This window comes from Notolepis coatsorum (genome assembly GCF_963971535.1).
Source record: "Notolepis coatsorum genome assembly, chromosome: 18".
NCBI classification, from domain to species: domain Eukaryota; kingdom Metazoa; phylum Chordata; class Actinopteri; order Aulopiformes; family Paralepididae; genus Notolepis; species Notolepis coatsorum.
Window position 1 is genome coordinate 30,446,222 of NC_140182.1, and position 25,720 is coordinate 30,471,941.

The window sequence follows — 25,720 nt, forward strand, 5'->3', positions numbered from 1 at the left end:
TTTGAATGAAAAAGATAAATGATATTTATTTATGTAAATGATAACTTTATAGAATAGTAAAAAGAAAGTGAAAATGTGCTGTACCTCATGACCCTTCTATTCCCCCTTACTGTACTCAACACACTGTAGGACGTGTATATAACTGTGCAATAACACAAATCCTTTATATCTCTTGGTAGAGGATGAGTCCACATTTCAGGGAATTGGAAGCAGGCAAAATCCCAGTTCTGTCCCTACAGAGGAAGATATAGATGACCAGTTCTGTCCATACAGAGGAAGATATAGATGACCAGTTCTGTCCATACAGAGGAAGATATAGATGACCAGTTCTGTCCATACAGAGGAAGATATAGATGACCAGTTCTGTCCATACAGAGGAAGATATAGATCACCAGTTCTGTCCATACAGAGGAAGATATAGATCACCAGTTCTGTCCATACAGAGGAAGATGACCAGTTATGTACATACAGAGTATAGATGACCAGTGCTGTCCATACAGAGGAAGATATAGATGACCAGTTATGTCCATACAGAGGAAGATATAGATGACCAGTTCTGTCCATACAGAGGAAGATATAGATGACCAGTTCTGTCCATACAGAGGAAGATATAGATGACCAGTTCTGTCCATACAGAGGAAGATATAGATGACCAGTTCTGTCCATACAGAGGAAGATATAGATGACCAGTTCTGTCCATACAGAGGAAGATATAGATGACCAGTTCTGTCCATACAGAGGAAGATGTGGGGAGATTTACAGTTAACTGGGTTAAAGGGGCACTTCACCAAAATACAATGCAGATTTATTTTGCACATACTTTCACACAGCCAAAAACTCAGTTTTGCACACATGCAAACGTCCCAGATGACATCACTGGTGGCCATATTCAAACTCATTTAATCTCAATAACTGACAAACTAAATGAATGTGTGCAAAACAGTTTTCGGTATGCGTGAGATTATGTGCAAAATAAATCAGCATTGTTTTTTTTGTGTGAAGTGCCCCTTTAACCCTTTCACTACCACACTACAGACGGTTAACCCTTTGTCGTGTGGCAGTGAAAGTGTTTAACCCTTTGGTAGAGTGGTGGTGAAAGGGTTTAACCCTTTGGTAGAGTGGTGGTGAAAGGGTTAAGAGCTCATTTAAATGGAAAGGTAAATGGACTGGCCACCACAACTCCCACTGGAATCAGATGGATATGTTGGTGCTGGAGGTGGTGGCCTGCTGTGTGTCCGTGTGGTCCAGAGGTGGGTGGCTCCACGTGTGGAGGTCCAACAGAACCTGGTTGAGGTTGTCCATCCAGTCAGACCGCTCCTCCTTGGTGTCCGCAGAGAACCAGCACCTGGGGAGCACAGAGGCGCACGGGTGAGCCCGTGTTGGCGACACACCGATACGCTTTCCGCCTAAGGCAGGGGTTCCCAAAGTCGGGGTCGCAACCCACAGTTGGGTCGCGAGCTGCCGCGCGGGGGGGGGGGGGTCGCCAGATGATTTAATTTTTTTTTTAAATAATAATCCAGTCAGGCCACTGAATTTAGAAGCAGGCCAGGCCAGTGTTTCTAGTTGCAGCGGTGCAATAGTTAGATAACCTAGGTGGGGAACAACCAGGAGATCACTGCAACTCACACAAGTTGGAAAACTCTCTCTCTCTCTCTCTTGCTCTCACACACACACACAAGGGAGCCGCATGTGATTGGTGGAGGCGGGACCCTTACAAAAAACTGCTAATCATTGACACATGCTAGCCTGTAATAATCCCCCCCAGAAAAATCTACTTTGCATTGCAAATATATGCCATCACACACACTGGCATTTAAAGGGTTAGAATTATAAAATGAATATGTGGTGTTATGATCAGGGCTGAAGTGGAATAAGATTGTATTTTTTATCAATTACAAAAAAACTGAAAATCCATAAAAATCTGTGTTGTTGCTAATCATTATGCTAGCCTGTTTTTTTAACAATAATTTGTGATGCCATCACAAACACTGGCATTTAAAGGGTACAAATAAAAGAATTCCTGCACCAGAATGCAGGAAATGAAGTCTTTGTAACAAAAAAAAATCCTGGTGGGGGACCCCCAGACCCCCAGCTTAAAAAGTGGCCTGACTGGGGCTATATTTTGCACTATATTTCCTGGCCTGAATGATTTCCCCGAGTCCGGCCCTGGTTAAAAGCCTCCAATGCTTATTAGTGTGTGTGCGTTTGAACGTTTGCATGTTTCAACCATACATTTCCATTTATAAAAAAGAATATATATATATAAATATTAGGGATGCTCGATATTGGCTTTTTTACCGATACCGATATTCCGATATTGTCCAACTCTTAATTTCCGATACCGATATCAACCGATACCGATATATGCAGGGTTTCCCCGTCCAAAAAACTGAATAATTTCAGGTAACTAATAATTTCACTGGATATATAACAAATATTGTTATTGTTTTTTTTTTTTAACCCGATACCGATATTTTCCGATATCACATTTTACTGCCGATATCGGCCGATAATATCGGTCGGCCGATAATATCGGACATCCCTAATAAATATATACCGGTATATATATTTATTTTTTTACCTCCTATAATAGTGGGGGTCGCGACCCCCAAATAACACCGTTATTTGGGGGTCGCGGCCTGAAAAGTTTGGGAACCCCTGGCCTAAGGTATGTTTTCAATATGGTCTTTTCTCTGAAAGCATTATTTAGTGTGCGACTTCTACCTTACTACTGGTATCTTCTCTACAACTAAGCGCCTGGAGACCACATATGTAAGCGGTACGTCTTGCGGAGAACTTACTTGGCCATTGTGTTCTCGCTGTCCTTCTGCTGCAGGGCCTGGATGCTGCTGACCAGCTCAAAGGTGAAAGGTCGAGCACAGGAGTCCCTCGTCACTGGCTCCACGCTCTGACTGGAGGAGCTGGACAGAGATATGCTGCCCTCTGCTTCCTGGGAGCACAAGACATCAGACACAACAGGAGGGGGGGGGGGGTACAGGTGTGTGGGGCACCAGGCCAGGGCGTCAAACTCACTTTTTCATCAGATTTCATTAGTAGATTCAAAAGTCAAATTATTTAATTAAAAGTCTCAATACATAATTTTAATTTCTTTAACATCTACATTCAATAAAGTGTTGAAAGTGAATGGAAGCGGATACGGACCAGCTAGCCTAAGCTAGGCTAGTGGTCTGTATTCACTTCATTAATTCATGCTAAGCGTGTTCTTTATCCTCAAATAATATTAATTTCACCACAAAGACCAACTTTTGGATCCCAAAGAATCTTTGAGGTGGTTTATCTAAGGAGTATTGTATTAATTGCATTGGTTCACTGTATCATGAACTTGTTTCGTCTCCCTAAATGTTTACTGTGAGCAATTTGTAGTGCCAAATTAAAATAAAGTATTTCTATTCTATACTAGCCCACCTTGCTTTCCCTGTCATTGGGGTGGTTCCAGTACGACATGGAATATCCCTCCAGGATGAAGTATCGTCTGTGCCATATTCCAAACCCATTCCGCACTTCGAACATGGTCTGGGAGGAAGAGAAGAGGATTCATAAAATACAGGAATTCAATGTTATGATGCGAGGAAATATGTAGCATAAACTTTGTCATGGTTGTAAATAGGGATGTCCGATATTATCGGCCGACCGATATTATCGGCCGATAATCGGCAGTAAAATGTGATATCGGAAAATATCGGTATCGGTTTAAAAAAAAATTAAAACAATAACAATATTGCATACAGTGAAATTATTAGTTACCTGAAATTATTCCGTTTTTTTGGGGGGGAAACCCTGCATATATCGGTATCGGTTGATATCGGTGATATCGGTATCGGAAATTAAGAGTTGGACAATATCGGAATATCGGTATCGGTAAAAAAGCCAATATCGAGCATCCCTAGTTGTAAATAGACATTGTGATTAGTGGTTACTCCTAATCCTCACTTGTCCTTCCCCTATGTGAAAGAGAGCCATTGGCAGAGCCTGTCTTGCTTGTGAAGTTAAGAGAAACAATCCCATTCATATGCAAATACACAGTCCTTACACTAAGTGTTTTCCAGACTTTGTGTAGCAATGGTGTAACTGGTAATTTAGCAACGCAAGTTAATCTAAATCATGTAGAAGGCCCTCTTTAAAATGTACTGCTCATCTCGGTTAAATTGGTAAATAAAGCTGTATCTTTATTAATCCCCTTGGGGAAGTTCAGCCTCTGCGTTTGGCCCATCCTAACTGTTTAGGAGCAGTGGGCAGCCACAACCTGCGTGATGCCAGTACCTTGGTCAAGGGCAATGGCAGGAAACTGTTGCCTATAGTCAACCTATACCCATGAACTGCCTTCATGGCCTACACTGTAAACAAAACATCTACCCATATAACACTATATGACAGCCGTGTACAATAACACTGTACATGCTGTATATATATTTATCAATCTATGAATATATGAGCATATACTCCTATTTACATACTTGTATATATACCCACTCTGTGTACTGACTGTACATGCTACATATTACATATTTTTATCTACCGGTATATCTGTATATATCCCATACCTACTCTTATTAGTTAAGACTACTGGCCAGTATGGCTTAGTACCATAATGTATTTAAATGTTATACTTGCATCACTGTACATAATAATTATGCTAATAACAGATTTGCATATTGTATTTGACTCAGTAGCTTTGTTATATATTGCATTTAATCAATTGTTACTGTATATTGTTATGTACTTTACTGTTACCTTGCACTCTGGTTAGATGCCAACCTTTTCTTCGTTGTACTGTACTTGGTGCTGTACGATGACAATACATTTTTATCTAATCGAATGTCTTTGAGGAAACCTCAGTACCTGGAGGAAAGCCACACAAACTCCACACAGACGGGCCTCCTGCTGGGGTTTGAACCCAACACCTTCTTGCTGTGAAAGTGCCAACAGTGCCAACCACCGTGCCAACAAAACACATCTTGAATAGCTTTAGGATGCCTGAAATGTGCTCATCATTCTCCAGTAATGACTAATAACCAAGTCAGCATTAAAACAACCAACTGACAAAAGGAAAAGGTTGGAAATGGCCTTGCTGCCCAATTAACCATTTCAATTAACCCTGTACATCTCTCAGAATCTCATTTTAGTTTGAATTCTTCTCGGAATTCTAAAAGTCATGTTGCCTTCAGTGGTCAGTGGCCATTATTAGAATGTTCAGTCCTCTCATCAGTGAAATCGTGCACCAAAAAAGGGCTAATCGACCAATCGACTTGGGGCACCGCCGACGCTCTACTGACCAGGAAGCCTTGGTGCTGGACATTGGAGTGACCCTGGCTGTCCAGACGCAGGTAGATGTTCCCTTCTAGAGGAGACAGGAAGGGCACCTACAAGCAGAACACGGACACAGTAAATACTCAGAATAAATCACACAGTATGGGGTTGGGGTCAATTCAATCAATCCATCAATCCAAATACACAAAGAAACGTGGCTAACACTTAACCTTTAGGGAATACAATAATACTGATTAAGTACTCAGGAACTAATGAGGAACTATTATGTTAACAAACCGTTAATTAACGATCAGTTACAAATCGAACTATCCATTTGACTCACCATTTTAAACCTACTTACCAAACGTTACCCATCATTAAAATAATATTTATCCTTAAACATTGCAAAAAAATAGTTTGTCTTTATTATTAGCATTATTGCATAATTTGCATTATTTGCACCCCCAAAAGTTAGCCAATTGTTAAACATTCATTAATTTCCAAATGATGGGAGCAATTCGCTTGTTATTTTGGAATGGGTTCGACATTACATCCTTCTCATGCCAAATCTCTCTATATTTTTTTTATTACATTTCTGAAGAAAATCTTTTTCCTGAATCGACCCCAGCCCTGCTGGTATTTTCATTAAGCACTAGTCATCTACAGCACTAGAAGAGTTTTCCTATGGCTTCTGAAGAAACAAGCATCCACACAAGCACTTGCACAGTCTAATTGGAGCAGTCTAATTGGAGCATGCTAAAGGCCAGTCAGAGTCATGCACGGCGGAGCAGACAGGAAGTGAGAAAGGTGAAGCAGCGTCGGTGAAAAGAGTGAAAACCTTTTCCTGAAACTCATCCCCCAGCAACTTCCTGATCTTTCCTTCAAATTGCATCTGAGTGGAAAGAGAAGGAAAAAGAAATATAAAAAGAAACAGAAACGGAGAGACCCATGTGAAGGAACTTAAAACGTTGAGACTCGAGCCCAAAGTGTGTGATGTCATGAGGTGTACATTCTGCGTGATGTCATGTGTACATTCTGTGCAGCGTGATGTCATGATGTGTACATTCAGTGTGATGTCATGATGTGTACATTCTGCGTGATGTCATGATGTGTACATTCTGCGTGACGTCATGATGTGTACATTCTGCGTGACGTCATGATGTGTACATTTAGTCATTCAGCTGAACGCTTTTATCCAATGTGAGTTACAAGTTCTGTATGACAAGTCAGCAGGAAGGGTATGTCTACTGTACATGATGTGTCTGGTCGTCTACTGTACATGATGTGTGTGGTCGTCTACTGTACATGATGTGTCTGGTAGTCTACTGTACATGTGTCTGGTCGTCTACTGTACATGATGTGTCTGGTTGTCTACTGTACATGATGTGTCTGGTTGTCTACTGTACATGATGTGTGTGGTCGTCTACTGTACATGATGTGTGGATAGTCCTGTGTACTACCTGACTAAATACCATGCAGTAGGAACACAAATATAATACACATCAACACCTAATGCGTTATCAGAATTGGACGTCATTTGGTTCCACAACTGGAAATAGAAAAAAAGGAGAGTGAAGGGAAGCAACTGTAAAATACAAAAAGCAACGCAATTTATTAAAGGACCAGGCCAACATTATGGGAAAATAGCTTACAGTCTTCTCCAGAGTCTAACAAGAAGACGGATAGCAATATCCTCTCCGTGTGTTCAGTCGAGAGCTATCCTGCTGCAAGCTAGCCTAGCTTAGCACAAATGAATGGAAGCGGATACGGATCAGCTAGCCTAGCTTAAAACTAAGGGAGGTGTTTTTGGCCAACAGTTAGGCTAGCTGGTCCATATTAGTTTCCATTCATTTGTGCTGCCGGATAACCGGATAGCTCTCTACTGAATGCACAGAGAGGAAGTCTTCTTGTCCTTATAGTCTGAGGAAGAGCTCGGACTTGAAACGTGTCGCAAAGTGGCCCACATGGAACACAATCATTATGGAAAATTAGTATTAACCCTTTCACTACCACACTACCAAAGGGTTAACCCTTTCACTGCGACAATACAGAAGGTGAACCCTTTCACTACCACACTACAGACGACACTACAGACGGTTAACCGGTGAAAGGTTAACAGTCTGTAGTGTGGTAGTGAAAGGTTAACCTTCTGTAGTGTGGTAGTGAAAGGTTAACCTTCTGTAGTGTGGTAGTGAAAGGGTTAACCTTCTGTATTGTGGTTGTGAAAGGGTTTTAATTCATAAGAGGGTGGTTTTTACTACCGTTTTGTGTACTGCCTGTGCCTGTTCTACAAATGGCAGATTTTAAAATGTTCTAAGCTGGCGTATGGTGTTCAGAATACCCTTTGCACAGTGTACGTTTTCAGAAGCGCAAGTGCAACACATGTGAGTGCCAAGTGCTCGGGTGGTTGAAAGCAAACGAGGACGACAAAGAGATTCATAGACCTAGCGTTTGCAAAGGGCTGCACACAAGCAGTTACGATAACACATTAGGTTGCAAAGCCTCTCCACGTAGGCTATGTGTACCTCTCCCAACACACCTCAACTCCACACCAGTCTCGTTGGCGACGCGTAGACAGACATGAGTGGTTGCCAGCTGTTGTCAGTCAAAAAGAAGGCATACCCGATTGGTCATTTAAACAGTCCGTCTAAACAAAACTTCATCCAGCTGGACGAGACCCAAGAACAGACCTCACCAGGGCGGGGCTTAGCTCGGCCTATGTAGGGAGGTTGAGCATAGACATAATGATATATGTAAAGGCTAGATGATTTACCCGCGCTGCTGGCCAATGGAGACAGACGTTGCCACATGGCGGCCATCTTGCCACAGGCAGCACTCACTCATAACATGAATGTCTATGGTGCATGTACTATTGAAAAAAAATAAAACATAACTTGCAAAATTTTCCACCGATTATCAAACGGTTTGGTTTGTTATAAACGTCAGAGATGTAGTTATCATACTGCATACTTAAAATAATTTCCACGTGTGCAAGCCGCGTTAATAACGTTTGTAATAAACCAAACCGTTTGTAAATCGATAGAACATTTTGCAAGCTATGGTTATTTCAATAGTACATGCACCATAGACATTCATGTTATGAGTGGGCGTGCTGCCTGTGACAAGATGGCCGCCAGTGAACTACGCTGGGGACTCCGCCTTGCACCATCTAGTTATATATATACGAGGTTGAGGACCCATCTTCTACGTACCTTGTCCAGGGGGAACTTACTCTGGCCCAGCGAGGCCAGGGTGATCTTATGAGAGCCCACCAGACAGAAGTTACTGGAGCGCTGAGTGCTCATGCCAGGCATCGCTGCAGCTGGAGGAGGTGGACAGAGGGAAGAACAAACACTTCACATTCAAATACTGCCGCTGAATCATGTTCCATACCTTTCTATGTGGAGAGTGAAATTGTGTTTCATTTATTAAAAAAAATTCTCAATAAATTGTAATTATCTTTGGTTTAACATTTGTACAGGTCATATTTCTTTCCAAATAGATCCATGGCCATTAACCAGAGGAACACCTTGTTGTTAGAATCCAACAGGAAAAGCTTTGTGATGCCTTTTGATATATACATAAAAAAAAAACTTTAAATGTACCATTTAATCTACGATGAATGCTTCATGATTTCCACTCGTATATTTTGTTTTATTGATGACAGTGGACTCATACCATCTTAAAAAGAACATAGATCAGATCAATGATCCATTGGTCATCCTTTTAAGTCAAACCTCTTGTGTTCTCAACAGCTACTTACATGCCATACTGTTGTTGGATCGAAGCTGAAAAGAAACAAGGACATTCTTATTTATTTTTCAAAATGTTTGATTATTGTAAATTATTATTGTCTATTTTCTTTGTTGTGTTGGAACAACCTCATTTATTTAGATTAACCGCGTGAGTCATCCGACATCAAGCCTGACGAGCCAAACAAGTCACCACACCGTGAATATAACAAGCCAGATAACTTGAAAGACCAATGTGTTGGAAATGTCTATATCGGCAAGGAGTAGATGTTTTTTTTAGAAAGCGAGTAGAAGGAAGCCACAATAGTACTTATGGACAATGCCATTGTAATGTTGAATGTTAAGATGTAATGTTAAGAGTGAAGACCGGAAGATATTGCACTCTTGTGCCATTTCTCTTTGCGGATGTAACACAATGGAAGATACAATTAATATCCCATCAAACATGAAACAAGTGATCATGAAACTCATTTAAACTTGGGAAGAGTGGAGAGCAACTGGCTACACAAAATGAAAAGGGCAAAGTTTTCAGAATTATTTTATATTTTTATTTAACCAGGCAGGTAAATTAAGAACAAATTCTTATTTACAATGACGGCCTAGCGAGAGGACAAAAGGGCCTCTCGAAGAGTAAAAAACATAATTAAAAAAAAAAAAAAAAATTATAAAACAAATCATATGAGAATTGATGGGTTGTTTTTCCATGCAGGCACCATGCAGGCGCGCGTCACCGGGCCGAAAAATCTCATTGCGATATCAGCTACATTTTATTCTGCCTTTGTAATAAATAATCACAAATTAGATGACATGCACTTTTACAAGCTCTCCGTCGCCCATTACAGTTTGTACAGCAGGGGGCGCCATCACCATATTCATGCAATACCGTCTCTGGTAACATTACAACCTCGACTCCTTCAGACATGGCAGCAGGCTGTAGTCAAACGTCAAACCTGAGACGGAGAAGAGCGCTCCATCTGCACTGCGATCATCAGAGTTAAAGGGATAGTTGTGCTTTTTGGAACCTAACCCCCATTTCTTACTTACCAGCAGGGGTGTAAAGTACTTGAGTAATTGTACTTCGTTACAATACTTAAGTACTGCTTTTGGGGATTTGTACTTTACTCAAGTATTATTAGGTTTGTATACTTGTACTCAATTACATTTCAGAGAAAAAAAATACACTTTTTACTCCTTACATTTAAAATGCAGACCTGCAAAGTACAAAGTACAAATATCGCAGGGCCAACCATTTTAATTAGTATATTTGTTTCTCTGGCCGAACTAACGTTAACGTTATTAATCCTGCGGCCGCACTTTATTTAAAAACAGCCAATCAAATCCCCATCAATGGAAAATTAACCCGCCCATACCCATGCTGATTGGTCCTTGTGCAAGACTAGAAAGCGGGGTCTTTGATTAAACGCCTGCTATCAGAAGAATAGACCGTCAGAGTGACAAGCTACAGAAGATGGCCACAAACGATAGTACGAGTGATGAAGAGGACGAAACGGAACATTTCATTGCCCCGGAATAAAAAAGTTTTTACGTACTTTTTAGTACTTAAGTACATTTAAAAATAGAAACTTTTTGACTTTTACTCAAGTGTGTTTTTAGCCAGATACTCAGAATTTTACTTGAGTACGATTTTGAGACGGTACCCATACTTTCACTTAAGTATAATTTCTGGGTACTTTTTACACCCCTGCTTACCAGTGATGTTGCTGACGGCTCCTTTCTCAGCCGTTGTTCATACTAGCCACAAACTAATACAAAGTCAATGGGGTCAAGCTCCTGTCTGTACAAGCTGACTGAGGCTCACGGAGATCTACAGCATGGGTTATGGCAGTGGTTCCCCCTAGTGGAGCGCAGAGGAACTGCAGGCGGGTCGTGGAGAAAAAAAAGTAAGAATATAAATTTAGCACCAAAACCAGTGATGCTGTGGTCATGGGACGGGGTTGCACGCCATTCCACCAGGTCTTTGAGCAGAATGCGTTCCACTCGACTCTGCGCCAAGTACCCACCTGGCTACTTTGCATAACAATAGCTCAGGTCGTCAGGTGTGTTCAAATACTACAGTTGGACCATTCACACAAAACCTGTGAATGAAATGCGTTACATTCCATTCCTAGAGGCAATTAGGCATCGTCTTTATTAGCGAGGAAAATGTATGGCCATGCGCGGGAGCGTCATTAAAACATAGTGCAACCAGAGATAAAGTCACCACTGCACCACTGACCAAAACTGATATACGCCAATGTCAACAAAAATTTACAGACTGTCATGTGTCTTTATACAGAGCACATTCAGAAGCCTAAATACGTTTAGCCACAAAAAGGTGGCAAATTAGGCTAATTATTATTATTTGAATGAAAATAAATCTATCCTACTGTAGGCCTACATCTTGAATTAGGCCTAATTATTTCACAGTGGCACAGGATCATTTGCCAAGCTTTTGTTAATTTTCAAATAAAATATAAAACTATAATTGTGTCTTGTTATGTTAATCTTGTCTTGTTAGTAGTAGAGGGAATGGCATGTTTGTAGCCTACAATTTATTCTAGCCTACATTTAGGTGGGTACCAGGTTAGGTGGGGCTCGAAAATATTTCCAACTACCCAAAAAAAAGTTTGGGAACCACTGGGTTATGGTGAGAAAGGACTCTACCAATCAACAACTGTATTGGTAAGTAGGAAATAGGGCTAGTAGGGTTCCAAAAAACAAGAACTATCCCTTTAAAGTATTGTGGTTGTATTGAATCGTGAACGCTGTATCATGGATCGAATTAAATCACGACATAAGCATGTTGTCGTATCCCTAACGCACAGAGTTCCTCCTGGGGCAGGGATGAAAGCAGAACACTCACCGTGATGGAGCTTAGAAGTTTTCTGGGAGTGGTCTAGAGAGGGTAAAATACAACACAAGTTCAAGTCCCTGCTATGTACCATGTTGTACGTACGGTGTGGCAAATTCACCCCACAAACAACATAAATCATAGGCATGATTAGCAGCTGAAGGAGTGAATGATTTCTGTGATAAAAACGTGATCATGGCTTCTTCTCACCCGTGTCTTTGTGGCGGAGCGTTCAATGTTGCAGTTGTTCCCAGACGTGGAAGACTGGATGAAAAAAAAGAGAAAGAAAGAAAAAATTTAATATCCATTTAAAAAGTGAACTGGGGAAGATTCTACGATCCTTTGGCGTAAATGCCACATAGACTCAATCAGGTATACGTATGTGGAATAAGCATGTAATTTAAAGGTTCAGGTATCATGGAATTAACACAGAATTATAGGAAAGAACTAGGGGGTCGTGACAATCCTAATTGGGCTGTACATTTATCTAAAACAGAAAGGATGAAAACAAAGTGTGACAGTTCCTCTCTCACCAGGCTGTACACTTCCACATCGATCTCAAAGTTGGAGCGGATGTCCTTTCTGCAAAACAAAAGGAAGTGTTGCGTTGCATAACCCTTGATACGACATATCTCTATGGTACAATGCCTGGTCGACAAACATAGGGACGCACATGAACTAACATTCAGTCAACATATATGGACGCACAACTAGGGGTGGGAATCACCAGTTTCATCATGATACGATACGATATAGATTCTTTGGACAACGATACGATATTTGCCGATATCACAAAGTCTCTCACGATACAATACGATTAGATTAGATTCAGGTGCCTGCAATCGATATGAGATGATATCATATGACCATTTAACACAATCAGTAACATTTAGATCAACTAAAAAAAGGTAACGAAAATAATTGACATTTGTATTTTTGAGCTCTTCCAGACATTTAAAGGAAAATCAATCTATTGTTTTTAATACAAATAGACCTCCTGTTCACTGTAAAGTGCCACGTTTTGATATATTGAGCTTTAAACTTTAAGCTCCATTTTTTGGAACTCAAAACTCAACCTAAAACCCCTCCCTACCTCCCTCTCCCAAACCGTTCCTACAACAATTTGTTGATGTTGCATGATCATGTATAGGCCTACATTTATTATGTATTATATTGTTTATGTTTAAATAACATTTAAACATCAAACTCCTCTGACCTCATCTGGTCTTTCCAAAGACACGTGCACACACACACAGAAAGGGAGAATGCTATGCTGTAACGTCTACACACACGGAGCTACTGCTGTTGTTTTTGGGCGGATATGAGACTCGCCACAGGATTTTCAAAATAAGAGTATCGATATGAATCGATCTTATTACATTGCATCGATCCGATTCGATCGTTGCTAATTACATCGATGTATCGATCTGGATCGATGTATCGTCCCACAACTAACATTCACTCAACATATGGACGCACAACTAACATTCACTCAACATATGGACGCACAACTAACATTCATTCAACATATATGGATGCACAACTAACATTCACTCAATATATTGACGCACAACTAACATTCATTCAACATATATGGATGCACAACTAACATTCACTCAATATATGGACTCACAACTAACATTCATTCAACATATATGGACGCACAACTAACATTCACTCAACATATGGACGCACAACTAACATTCATTCAACATATATGGATGCACAACTAACATTCACTCAATATATGGACACACAACTAACATTCATTCAACATATGGATGCACAACTAACATTCACTCAATATATGGACTCACAACTAACATTCATTCAACATATATGGACGCACAACTAACATTCACTCAACATATGGACGCACAACTAACATTCATTCAACATATATGGATGCACAACTAACATTCACTCAATATATGGACGCACAACTAACATTCATTAAACAACTAACATTCACTCAATATATGGACTCACAACTAACATTCAACATACCGGTATATGGACGCACAACTAACATTCACTCAACATATAGGGACGCACAACTAACATTCACTCAACATATAGGGACGCACAACTAACATTACATTTTTATTTCAACTCGAATTCATTTAAATCACATTCAATACAAACATAATAAATACACAATATATAATAAGAGCAATCATAGTTTAATTACAATTAACATAATTAAAACAATTGCACATTCTGGTGGAATGGTTGGTGATTAAGGATCTAAACTGACCAAATGATACCAAAGTATTGAGCCTTAGAGTTTGTCGTATGATGTTCCACATATCAGGAGCACAGAAGCTAAAAGCAGACTTCCCAAGTTCAGTAGGTGCTTTAAGTGTGAGAGCCAGTCATTGGATCGTGTACCATAGGGTCCAGATGTCCACTCCAGTGGAGAAGTGAGATAAATTGGGCATTGTCCAATCATGGCTTTACATAGAACCAGATGCCAATGCAGCTCTGGCCTCTCTGCCAGGGAGGACCACCCAACCCTACTATACAGGACCACCCAACCCTACTATACAGGACACACCCAACCCTACTATACAGAACCACCCAACCCTACTATACAGGACCACCCAACCATACAGGACCACCCAACCCTACTATACAGGACACACCCAACTAGGGGTGGGACGATACATCGATCCAGATCGATACATCGATGTAATTATCAACAATCGAATCGGATCGATGCGATGTAATAAGATTGATTCATATCGATACTCTTATTTTGAAAATCCTGTGGCGAGTCTCATATCCGCCCAAGAACAACAGCAGTAGCTCCGTGTGTGTAGATGTTACAGCATAGCATTCTCCCTTTCTGTGTGTGTGTGTGCGCGCGTCTTTGTTAAGACCAGATGAGGTCAGAGGAGTTTGATGTTTAAATGTTATTTAAACATAAACAATATAATACATAATAAATGTAGGCCTATACATGATCATGCAACATCAACAAATTGTTGTAGGAACGGTTTGGGAGAGGGAGGTTGTGAGTTTTGAGTTCCAAAAAATTTAGCTTAAAGTTTAAAGCTCAATATATAAAAACGTGGCACTTTACAGTGAACAGGAGGTCTATTTGTATTAAAAACAATAGATTGATTTTCCTTTAAATGTCTGGAAGAGCTCAAAAATACAAATGTCAAATGATATTTTCATTACCTTTTTTTTGTTGATCTAAATGTTACTGATTGTGTTAACACTTTGGTTGCCTTGGGTTAAATTAATGATATACCATAGATTGCCAGCACTATTTGTCTATGGAGAAAGTCCCCTTCTTTGCAGGGCTATAACTTTTTAAATTCTATTGCTACATTGCCATTATTAGGGCCCATTCAAAGTCCTATATGTATTGTTCATTGTGTAGCAACGTTAAACTTTTTCATTCACATATTCATAGTAAAGTATGGTCTAATGTATAAGTATGTTTTCATCTCTTTCTGCAACTTTCTCCAGAACGTGATATATAGCCCCAAATGCATTATATTGATGATGAAATACAGTTTGATGGCAATCAGCGCGATATAAAAAATTCCAACTAGACGTACTTCTAGAAGTTACTACACGTCATCTGATGTTGACCGGATGGGCGAGGGGGCGTTTATAATTCCGTGGGCAGCGTTATACCAATCATCTAATGTGGGTCAAATGTTGATAAAAGCAGTTAGTATCGAAGATGGTAACGTTACACGCTGAAACTCACCCCAGTCTCCGCGCGCCGTTGGGCGATCATCGTCGAGTAGACATTTTATCATTATGGGATATATTATTACCCGGTCCATCTCCAGCTTGTATAATGGTATATACGTCCAAATCATGTTGTTTATCGAGTTATTGGCAATCGATCGCTATGTAGAGTGACGAGCTAGAGTGCCGGAACCTATCCCGAGTGGCCGGAAGCAATACGGACATCTAGCACAACCTCTACTGCGCTTCCTGTTAAGCGCTTGCGCCGATCGGCCACCAGATGGCGCTCCTGAACCGCCAGAGAGCTCAGTGGGTCCTGCTGGTGAATCTCAGGCCAGCGGAGGGGGAATATGAATCCGATTCCAGATTTTTGAAATATTGATATAAGGACGCTGTACAGCGTCCCCCGGCAACTTTAGCATGGCCAGCAATGACGCTGTAAAGCGTTTTTAGGCAGTCAAAGTGTTAAATGGGTATATGATATCATCTCATATCGATTGCAGGCACCTGAATCTAATCGTATCGTATTGTATCGTGAGAGACTTTGTGATATCGGCAAATATCGTATCGTTGTCCAAAGAATCGATATCGTATCGTATCATGATGAAACTGGTGATTCCCACCCCTACACCCAACCCTACTATACAGGACACACCCAACCCTACTATACAGGACAGTTTTTTTTTGTAAACTTCTATTTTTTTTTTTATGTTCGAAGCTCGTGCCATCGAACGAAGCATCGAAGTATTTAAGACAGCCCTACACCCAACCCTACTATACAGGACCATCCATAGTAGGGTTGGGTGGTTATGCTGCTCACCACTGGGTCCTGTATAGTAGGGTTGGGTGTGTCCTGTATAGTAGGGTTGGGTGTGTCCTGTATAGTAGGGTGGGGTGTGTCCTGTATAGTAGGGTTGGGTGGTTATGCTGCTGATTGATTGAACATTTTATTAACAGATTTTATTAACCCTACTATACAGGACACACCCCACCCAACCCTACTATACAGGACACACCCAACCCTACTATACAGGACACACCCCACCCTACTATACAGGACACACCCCACCCTACTATACAGGACACACCCCACCTAACCCTACTATACAGGACACACCCCACCTAACCCTACTATACAGGACACACCCAACCCTACTATACAGGACACACCACACCCAACTATACAGGACACACCCCACCTAACCCTACTATACAGGACACACCCCACCTAACCCTACTATACAGGACACACCCCACCCTACTATACAGGACACACCCCACCTAACCCTACTATACAGGACACACCCCATCCTACTATACAGGACACATCCAACCCTACTATACAGGACACACCCAACCCTACTATACAGGACACACCCAACCCTACTATACAGGACACACCCCATCCTACTATACAGGACACATCCAACCCTACTATACAGGACACATCCAACCCTACTATACAGGACACACCCCACTATACAGGACACACCCCACCTAACCCTACTATACAGGACACACCCCACCTAACCCTACTATACAGGACACACCCCATCCTACTATACAGGACACATCCAACCCTACTATACAGGACACACCCAACCCTACTATACAGGACACACCCAACCCTACTATACAGGACACACCCCATCCTACTATACAGGACACACCCCATCCTACTATACAGGACACACCCCATCCTACTATACAGGACACACCCCATCCTACTATACAGGACACATCCAACCCTACTATACAGGACACACCCAACCCTACTATACAGGACACACCCAACCCTACTATACAGGACACACCCAACCCTACTATACAGGACCCAGTGGTGAGCAGCATAACCACCGCCAGTAATGGTGTCGGGCTAGAAGGCCAACACCAGGCTAGAACAGGGCGCCATGCATCTCCCCAATGTTGATTTTCTCCCTTTTAAAAAGTAGGATGCCTCGTCTATGTCTCCACTAACCAGTGACATGGATTGTGCCGTTAGTTAGCTCTGGTTCTGGTTAGTTAGTTAGTACTCGGCTGCCCACCGCCACACGTCACTTCTCCAGCCTGGCTGGCGCGGTTGCTTACAGAGTGACGGATGTCGGGAAGGAGATGGTGTCTCCGCTCTGGGCGTCGGCAGCCGTGGCCAGCGGGGTGGCGACGATGTTGCAGGGTCCGTAGCGAATCAGGACGAAGAAGTAGTGACTGGGTCGACCTTGGTAAAAAGATAAAATAAATAAAAGAAGATAATTTGGCCGTGCAAAATGCATGTTGGACGTGCGTCAAAGTGCCACGCACCGTGAGCCTCCACTAGGGGCAGAGTAGCCAACCGTGTGTGTGTGAAATAGTGAGTTAGTGATATTGTCGATCATTGATGTGCTTCCCATCTAAGGGCATTTTTTTTTAACACTTATAACTGTACATTTGACTGTATATTTGAGAATGTATATCCCAGACTGCATCTTTATTCTTATTTGTGATTTTTGACTACTTAAATGCTTATTGTGAGCAATCTGTAGTGCTGAATTTCCCTCTGGATCAATAAAGTACTTATATTCCATTCTAAAAAAAAAACAAAAAAACAACAAACAATTTTTTTTAAGAGATGGTACCTTTGCGGTTGCGCGAAGAACAGACAAACTCCACCTTGAGGGGCAGCTGGACGTTACCGATGGCGACCGTTCCTCTGCAGGGCTGGTGGGAAACTAAGTCCTCGCCTCCTGCCTCCTCCTCCTCCGACGCCAAGCCCCTCTCCTCCCTCAGCCTGGCCACCTCCGCCAGCAGGGCCGAGCGCTTCACGCCTGAGAGGAGAGGAGAGGGGAGAGGAGGAGAACGAGAAGGGAAAGAAAAAGAGATGAGACGATAAAGACAGAACGTGGAAGAAAGCCGTAGTCCAACCTCAACCGTCTTTAACCCTTTAACTGCCACACGACCAAAGGGTTAACCCTTTCACTGCGACAATACAGAAGGTTAACCCTTTCACTACCACACTACAGGCAGTTACTATTTCACGTTTCATGTCAAGGAAAATATATTGTTTTTATCACACCTTTTTCGGAGGCGTGCTGCTGTGTATAAATGTCCATTCTATATACCGTGAACTTTCATTAATTTGATCTTGCTCCGAGAGACGGACCCTTCTGAGAGATTGAGATAATACATTATTCTATTTGTATGCTGGTGTAGATATGTTGATATTTATTTTGTTTAAATAAATTACCTATAGCCTACTAGTTAGGTCTCCCGTTGTATTGGTTTGCCCTCTTGTGGACATAATGTGCAACAATAAATATTCTAATGGTTCGAACCTATGTGTTTTTTTTAGAAGGAATATTCTAATGTCATTTTTGGCCAATTTTGACAGCCCTAGTGGGTATCAAGCAGGAAGAAAGACTGTCCGGTTTTAAAACTGTGTGGGGGACCCAGGCCTTGAACTGCACCCTGAGAGGGAGGTTTGCCCTGAGTGGGAGGTTCTAAGGGTAAAAGTGGGTATCAAACAGGAAGGAAGACTGTCAGGTTTTAAACTGTGGATATCAAACAGGGAAGGTAAAGACAGTTTTAAACGGTTACAGTAATTCAGAAATGTTTTATTGCACTGCACTATTGCATCATTTTACTACTATTTTATTGCACTGCACTATTTTATTCTATTCTATTTGACTCTTTATCATTGTATATTTTGAAACAGCCATAGAATCAAACCATAAACAAGGTTGCCTATTGGAACGTTAGATCCAAATGTTGTCCAAATTTTTTTATTTTAAATATATATCTGTTTATTATTATTTTTTCCAGTGCAACCAACATTTACAAATTATATGTACTGTATTTGAACGTTTTCTATTTGAAACACAAAACGGAATACAAAGGACAGCAGACATCAAGACAAAGTGACAGGCAGACAAACAAAAACTGTTTCAGAGAGATATTATAGTAATGGTAATATAAAATTGAAAAAATAAAAAATAAATAAAAATAAAAAGTAAAAATAAAATAAACGGGGTAAAAAAGATAAGACAAAAAAATAAAATAAAATAAGGAGATCATTTGAAAAAGTGAGTACAGTGATTCATAGGTCAACCAACTCTGGTGTTGATTTGAGATGTCATGCTCATTCCAAACCTATTGCATTGACAGGTGTATCAAAGGAGAAAGTTTGAAGGGGAGGGATGAGTGAGTAGTGTACCAAGGGTATTGTGTAAGTGAGTATCAGTCTGGGACTATGGGAAGGTGGATCCTCTCAACATAGGAAGAAGAGGGAGCCCACATAGAGAAAAACTTGTCTGTAGACCCTCGGAGTGTATGTTGGATTTTTTCTAGTTTGATACAGTTAAGAATAGATTTAATCCAAAGGGCATGAGAAGGGGGTGAGGAGGATTTCCACTGAAGTAGGATTAACCGTCTCGCTAACAAAGTAAGAAAAGCCAATACCTCTTTATTACCGGTAGTATTTGTCAGTTGTAATAAGGGAGAGGAGACACCAAATAACACAGTCAAAGGGTCTGGTTCCACCTGAGTACTGCATATTTCAGAGAGTGTATTGAAGATATTTTTCCAAAGATCCATTAGGGATGGACAGCTGCAAAACATGTGCATATGGTTTGCTGGGGACCGATTACATCGTGGACAGTTAGGTTTCACACTTTTGTAAATTCTGGATAGTCTCATTGGAGTCCAGTGAGCTCGGTGGATGATTTTGCATTGGATGAGACCATGCCGAGCACAGATGGAAGAGGTGTGAACCTTTTTGAGTGCTTTTTCCCACATGTCGTCGGATATCTCATCCCCCAATTCCTCCTCCAATGAGGACTTAATAATGTTTAAGGAGATGGACTGTAATGAGCATAGCTGCCTATAAATTCTCGACAGGGAGCCCTTTAGAGTGGGAAGAGTTTCACCAGGATGGATGGGGAACTGGGTATCTAAGCTGCAGACATAGTTCCGGATCTGTAAAAACCTAAAAAAAAAATTACTTCTGGGGAGACCGTACTTAACCGATAGTTGTTCGAACGTAGCAAAGGTATTGTCAATATAGAGATCCTTAAATGTTCTAATACAGAGACCAGTCCATATTGAGAAAGCGCCATCAATCATAGATGGGGGGAAGGCCGGATTTGAGGCCACCTGGGCAGCAAAATATGTTGCGTGAAAGCCAAAGTGGCGTCTAGATTGGTTCCAAATTTTCATTGTTGATTTGACACATACATTTTTTGTAGGGATGCTCGATATTGGCTTTTTTACCGATACAGATATACCGATATTGTCCAACTCTTAATTTCCGATACCGATATCAACCGATACCGATATATGCAGGGTTCCCCCCCCCCCCCCCCCCCCAAAAATGGAATAATTTCAGGTAATTAATATTACACATCTCTTGTTGTGGAATTAACACAACATTATGCATACTTTTGACAATAAATAAAATCAGAATTTGTTCTTACTTGCTTGCCTGGGTAACTAAAGGTTATAGAAATGTAAAAAAATAAAAATAAAATGTTTTAATGCCGATATCGGCCGATAATCCGAGTAGGCCGATAATATCGGACATCCCTAATTTTTTGTAAAGGGGATATAAGGGCCTAAACTAGTGGCGTGGGCGAGAGAGGACAATGATGCCGGTACGGACAAGGCTGCCTCCATCTCCAGCCAAACTGGAGGTGAGGACATCCCACCACACTGCAGCCAAAACTGAACGGTAAAAACGGCAAAACTGATTTTATATGTCTGCACTTTATGTACAAATCTTTGTGCCCGTCCTTTTTCTGCCGCGAAGCACTTTGAGCTGCAATCCTTGTATGAAAAGGGCTATAGAAATAAAGTGTATTAATATTATTATTATTACTACAGTGGAGGAAGTTGTGAACACAGTAGTGGACGGTGACTGTGGACGTACAGGAGACCAGCAGGAGCTTCTCCGCCTCGGCCTCCTCCAGGGAGCCCCGGCCGTGGTTCTCGTCCGTGCAGCAGCTCAGAGCCTGCAGTGTCTGGGTGATCACCACCTGCAGCCTGCTAGCCTCGCTCACCGCCTGGAGGACGAGCCCGGAACAAGGAGACAATATGAGCATGCAGCAGTTCGACGCCATATCTTAGAGATTTATTAAAAATGTATTAAGCACTACATCTACTGTAGGGGTGAAACGATGCATCGATCCTAATGTGACGATTCAACTGCATCGATTTGAAAATGTTAGAATCGGGGAAAAAAAAGTGAATCAGTTCCCCCAGGTACATTTGTGTATTCAACATTTTTGGGGGAATTAACTGATAGAAAATGTATCGAATCGAATCGTGGTCAAATGAAGAGATTTCATGATGCATTGAATCGTTATGAGGTTGCATCGTTACACCCCTAACTACATCCATAACTTATTTTTATTCTTTTTGCATTTTTTTTACCTCATTACCTGCATTTGACTTCATTGTACTTTTAATTTGTACATTTGTATAGTGTTGGGACTTTATTCCCCTTTTACTTACTTTTTTATTTTACTGTATGAAGCACATTCTCAGGGGCTCATACAGAACCAAGCATTTCACTGTAAATGTACTTTATACGTGACAAATAAAAATCTAACTTGAACTTCAACACAGAGCATGTTATAAGGTCACAAATACCGTAGTCTAAAAACACTAGATCCAATATCAGCATCATCATCCATGTATAACGGTGCATTCCAAGAGGGCAGACCTTTGCAGTAGGTGCGATACACTTCTGCATTCTCACTCAGAGCCTGGACTCGCATTATACAGGTTCATAGATGGCCGTGAGAAAGAGTTTAAACACGTCTTCGTTTTAGATTTGAATCTGTAAGGCTAGTTTACGGAGTGTCAATCAGCTAATTCAGTACAAAAATCACAAGTCATTTCATGATATTTTGAGTTATCTGACCAACTACGTAATCTTGAAATAGCCCCCGACCTTCTCCTTGGTTGAGGCTTGAGAGCGGAACTTGTCTTGGGCTCGTCTCTGCACTGTAGGAGTGACACTCTGAACCACTGGCAGCTTTCTCTGTCTCTGGGTGCGGTACGCATCAATACTGTCAGGCAAAAAAACAACCAACCGTTAGCAATCACCGGTAAAAACATGAATCAAGTCAATCAGTCAAGTGTAGCACGGGATACCTAGCCTTAACCCTTTCACTGCCGCACTAGCAAACGGTTAAACCTTTCACTGCCACACAACAACAGGTTAACCATTTCACTGCCACACTACAGAAGGTTAACCCTTTACTATCACACTACCGACGGTAATCGTCGGTAGTGTGATAGTAAAGGGTTAACCTTCTGTAGTGTGAATGAATGAAAACTTTATTTAACAGATTGCAGAATGGGTACAATACAGTACGGCTCAATACACACAATTGTTAAGGGGATGCAGACCAGATAAAGACGTTTGTCTTGTTTACATCAGGGTCCCCCATTTTCAATTCATAGTGAGTGGCAGTGAAAGGGTTAATTATCAGGATTCACCTGGACAGTCTAGTTATGTTGGACACAAAACATCATGGGTTAGGAATTGATAATGTAAGATGGACACAGGAGGGCCGTGATGATGATGACAAGATGGACGGACACAGATCAAGCACAGGGGGCCGTGCTGCTCCTGTAGTCACCTGTATAAGGGGGCGGAGTCAGCAGTGTAGTCACCTGTATAAGGGGGCGGAGTCAGCAGTGTCAGGAGGAGATGAGGACTCCTCTGGAGTCATCAGCAGAGATGGGAGGTGGGACAGCCGGTTGGCTGCCAGTCTCTACGGGTGCGCAGAGAACATCGACATGTCATGACTGAACGTGTAAACTGTGGAGGAAATATAGAGCTCGTCTCTTCATCCTATCTCCCCCCTCAGAGAACATGTCTTTAAACCCCTCCATTCCACCCATCCTATGGGACTCCCCCTCCCCCTCCTGACTATAAAGGGGTCCTTTCCCCATCAACCGAGGTCTTATTTCTGAGTCTTGTAGCTGATAAACTAGAATGGGACCCACACAGCCATATCTTAACTAGGGTTGGGCATCGTTTGGATTTGAACGATTCCGGTTCCGATTCTCCATTTCGATTCCTGTTCTAAATGATTCTCGATTCCGATTCTTTGAGGTGGAGGTCAAAACAGGTCACACAGCTTATTTCGCAAGAGATTTTTTATTTTTTTTTATCTAAAAAAATATTCATACTATTCACATCGTCAGTTGACTTGATAGTTTAATTTGGTTGCTGTACTGTAACTAGGGTATTAATTAACAAAGTAATTTTTTTTAAGAATCGAAATTAAGAATCGAAATGCAAATATGTTACTTCCGGTTCCAGAACCGGAAGTTAGGAACCGGTTCCTATTAGAACCGGTTCTCGGTGCCAAATCCTAATCTTAACTATTCTGTATGTATATTGATCAATCTGGCTAATAAATCGTATTAACCGGATCCATTTGTGATATTTATTATCCACAACAAAACCCACATAGAACTTTGGAAGGCACTGAAAAATGTAATCAAGTGTGTAAGAATACACAAAAATCCTTAGGTGGCATGTTTGTCAAGAATGGAAAATAGAAATTTGTTTTATTCCATCTATGACCAGCAATGTCATAGACTCACTCACAGCAGGTCTGGCCCTAGTGCTGGCTCACAGGCAACCTGCTGTGTGTAAGCTTCACACACGACAGTGTGTCATGGTGTCATTCTGTGTTTATAAGGCTTCTCAAAATAATGAACACTGATCTAGGATGAAACAATTTAAGAAAGTAACAATATAACAATCTAAATACAAATATGATTTTACAACCTCTCGAACCCCCACCGTATACACACACACACACGCATACTATTGGATTCCAATTGAAGAAGACATGGCTGTGTGTTTGGCCTCACCAGAGGAGTGACCACTGCCTCCACGGACTTGCTGAGGGGAGACAGGATCCCGATGGGAGGGAACAGCTCCTCCTCATCACCTCCCTCTCCAAACTCCTCCTCTCCCTGGCTTTTCTCCATCTTGGACTCTGTGTCCGTCCTCTCCTGGTCAACGGAACCGGTGCCACTGTCGTGATCTCCGTCACCCCTCTTCGCTCCCCCCTCCTCCTCCTCTTCTTCTTCTTCTTCTTCCTCCTTCATCTCTTCGGCATATTCGAGCACCTCCCCGAACATCTGGTCGATCGTCTCTGCCGTGTTGGTCTCGTCGTGAGGTGAACACGGCTCGGCCTCTGGGGAGAGAACATATCCCCACATGCACAGAGTCACTTCCTGAAAACTAACGAGGAGTTGTGATTTTGGCAAAATTACCCGTTTTGGTTGGTTTCCAACATTGTGCTGTTGATGCCCCAAATACATACAAGTGAGCACCAATGTAGGGCTGGGCGATATGGTCATATATTTCCCATTTTTGACGGTTTAATGATATTTGATGGTATTTGTTTTTTCCCCAGTACAAATGATTGTATATAGCAGAAGCTCCTCCTATATATATACCTTTGTATATATAGTGTGTGTGTATATACACTGTACACGCACACTTGCTGTTTCATTCAAATGGGTAGAATTTAAATCCGATTTATAGCCCAAGATCTTTATAATACTGCTGCAAGGAACAATTCTTGTGCATTGTTATTTTTATGCAGAGAAACTCCTAAGTCCATATCAGCCTCCCCACCTCCCACCTTGTGCCCAGGTGCAGAGTGTTTCCCAGCCTTCCACACCACCGCCTATTCTACCCTTTAGAGGGGAACTATTTTACTATTTCTTTCACTATTTGGGCACTTTTACACAATTCCTGTGAGTCTATGGAACACCTCTGTAAGTATTTTTTTCCAAAAAATTCATCGTTTTGTATTTCTAATCAAGTACTCAAAAACAGCATTTTTCTACCTCAAGATCTTAAGCCGTTTTGAGGCTGGGCTCCAACCACTGTGTGGCCTGGTATCAACTGCCACATTATTATGCAGCTGAGAAATCTCTGACATCAGATATGCACATTTTCAGATGACTCAGTTCAGTGAGGGTGAATATTGTGAGAGGATAATTGGAAGAATGCGCCAATATGAGAATTAGAGACATAGATCCTATTCATATAAGTCCACATAGCTAGGAAACAATACTAAACACTGAAAAAGGCCATTTATAAGATAGTTCCCCTTTAACACCACGTGTC

The 25,720-nt window shown here is 41.4% G+C and overlaps 1 protein-coding gene across 4 annotated transcripts in view; it reads right to left on the reverse strand.

The window, feature by feature from the left end:
• anln2 (anillin, actin binding protein 2) overlaps positions 1 to 25,720 on the reverse strand; it is a 57,669-nt gene continuing 31,949 nt past the window's right edge. For 3 of the 4 annotated variants that reach the window (XM_084335361.1, XM_084335360.1, XM_084335358.1), the window contains 16 exons: positions 24,448 to 24,776; positions 23,233 to 23,333; positions 22,505 to 22,622; positions 21,479 to 21,611; positions 18,195 to 18,383; positions 17,671 to 17,797; positions 12,405 to 12,453; positions 12,082 to 12,135; positions 11,884 to 11,916; positions 9,032 to 9,056; positions 8,481 to 8,590; positions 6,107 to 6,160; positions 5,295 to 5,381; positions 3,427 to 3,534; positions 2,802 to 2,950; positions 1 to 1,345 (listed from right to left, as the gene is read on the reverse strand). In XM_084335361.1, coding sequence (XP_084191487.1) covers positions 1,192 to 1,345; positions 2,802 to 2,950; positions 3,427 to 3,534; positions 5,295 to 5,381; positions 6,107 to 6,160; positions 8,481 to 8,590; positions 9,032 to 9,056; positions 11,884 to 11,916; positions 12,082 to 12,135; positions 12,405 to 12,453; positions 17,671 to 17,797; positions 18,195 to 18,383; positions 21,479 to 21,611; positions 22,505 to 22,622; positions 23,233 to 23,333; positions 24,448 to 24,776 — 1,820 coding nt within the window. In that variant the 3' untranslated portion in view covers positions 1 to 1,191. The remainder of the gene's footprint in view (positions 1,346 to 2,801; positions 2,951 to 3,426; positions 3,535 to 5,294; positions 5,382 to 6,106; positions 6,161 to 8,480; positions 8,591 to 9,031; positions 9,057 to 11,883; positions 11,917 to 12,081; positions 12,136 to 12,404; positions 12,454 to 17,670; positions 17,798 to 18,194; positions 18,384 to 21,478; positions 21,612 to 22,504; positions 22,623 to 23,232; positions 23,334 to 24,447; positions 24,777 to 25,720) is intronic. The other variant, XM_084335359.1, reaches the window with a different exon arrangement.